General features: G+C 53.2%; 1 protein-coding gene across 1 annotated transcript; it reads left to right on the top strand.

Moving 5' to 3' along the window:
- Nucleotides 1-116: 116 nt before the first annotated feature.
- EMH_0053260 (uncharacterized protein) lies at nucleotides 117-581 on the top strand (the record flags this gene model as incomplete). Its single annotated transcript, XM_013496984.1, has 1 exon — nucleotides 117-581. The coding sequence occupies one exon, from the start codon at nucleotides 117-119 to the stop codon at nucleotides 579-581; it is 465 nt and encodes a 154-aa protein (XP_013352438.1).
- Nucleotides 582-1,781: the final 1,200 nt, after the last annotated feature.

Below are 1,781 nucleotides of genomic sequence, written 5' to 3'. Positions count from 1 at the left end.
ATATATATATATATATATATATATATATATATATATATATATATATATATATATATTTATATTTATATTTTAGTCTAGCTGCAGCAAGAGACAGAAGGAGACAGGAGACTGCGGCGATGCGTCTCAGGTGGGGCCGTCCGCTCCTGGAGTCTCCGCAAGGTGCAGCAGCAGCAGCAGCAGCAGCAGCAGCAACAGCACCAGCAGCAGCAGCAGCAGCAGATGAAGGCATACTTACCCCTGAGGATCTAGAGGGGACCCTGCGGCATGCCCCCACCCCACCTGGGGGACTGCTGCTGGGCCGTGCAGCAGCAAGAGCTCGTGAGAAGGCTCGAGCAGCAGCAGCAGCAGCAGCTGCTGCTGCTGCTGCTGCTGCTGCAGCCGGGGACATCCCCACAGGCTCAGAGACACCCACTCCTACTGCTGCTGCTGCTGCTGCTGCTGTTGCTGCTGCTGCTGCTGAGGAGAAAGAGTCAGCTGCCAGGCGACGATACAGCCACCGCAAAAGGATACTGGAGGAGGAGGGCTGGGACTTGCTGCACCGCCGGGTGGGGGCTATGCGAGACATCAAGCTCTGGCTGTAGAGACACACACACAGCCCCACACCAGACTCGTATTTGTACTCCATACAACGACATGCATGCATGCATGCATGCATGCATGCTAGTGCATGCATGCTAGTGCATGCATGCAAGTGCATGCATTCATACAAGTGCATGCATGCAAGTGCGTGCATGCAAGTGCATGCATGCAAGCGCATGCGGTTGCATGCACTAGATACAGATGCATGCATCCAGGATGTCTGCACAAGACACAGAGATAGACACATGCATGCAGCTGCATGCGCCAGGCACAGACGCATGCATGCAGCAGCCGCTCAGGACTGTATATGGGGCTTTGAAGCCCTTGGGAGACCACTCGACACAGCAGCAGCTGCAGCAGCAGCTGCAGCAGCAGATGCAGCAGCTGCTGCAGCAGCAGTCGCAGCATACGCAGAGTCCATAACGAAACCCTGCCTGCAGGAAGAGACGCATGCAGTGTTGGTCACCGATATAGATGCACAAGCTGACAGCAGCAGCAGCAGCTGCTGCAGCAGCAGCAGAAGCTGCTGCTGCTGCTGCTACTACCGCAGCCGCTGCTGCTGCTGCTGCTGCTGCTGCCACAGCAGCAAGGAAGCCTGTGTCATCGGGTCCTCCTTGCGTGCTGTTTGCTGCTGCAGCCCAGTAGGCTTGCTGCGTTTGTCTGCGAGCTGTCTCCTTGAGACACTGGGGCTGCTGCTGCAGCTCTTTGCCTCTTTAAGCTTGTCTTGTCTCTCTTCTCGCCCCAGTAGTGCTTGCTGGCTGCCGACGCCGCCAGCGCAGTGTCTCCGCTGCCAGCAACGATACACTTCATATCTCGTTGATGCTCGCATTATACATATATATATATATATATATATATATATATATATATATATATATATATATATTATATGTATGGTTTAACGGGTCTATAAGTATGCAGTTCCTAGTATAGGCATATTTATACAAGAGGGAGACAAGTATATTACTTTTTATCTATATAAAGAGACTACACATAGGGGCCTATACAGGCAAAACTAGAGAAAGTAATGAGGCCCGCGCAGCCTCTTATCTAGCGTCTGCATCTCTGCCTGTGGGCCTCTCTATACTGGCGACAGCCCCGCTTCGCTGGGGCCCACAGCGCGGCAGCGGTCCCCCGCTGGGTGCTGCTGTCTTTGCTTTGCTGCGTATGAAGCAGCAGAGTCTCTCCCGTCTCTCTAGGGA

This window comes from Eimeria mitis, genomic scaffold, assembly GCF_000499745.2.
Source record: "Eimeria mitis Houghton genomic scaffold, Emh_scaff2402, whole genome shotgun sequence".
NCBI lineage: Eukaryota > Apicomplexa > Conoidasida > Eucoccidiorida > Eimeriidae > Eimeria > Eimeria mitis.
Note: the sequence above shows the minus strand (reverse complement) of the source record. Positions and strands in the feature narration are given on the sequence as shown.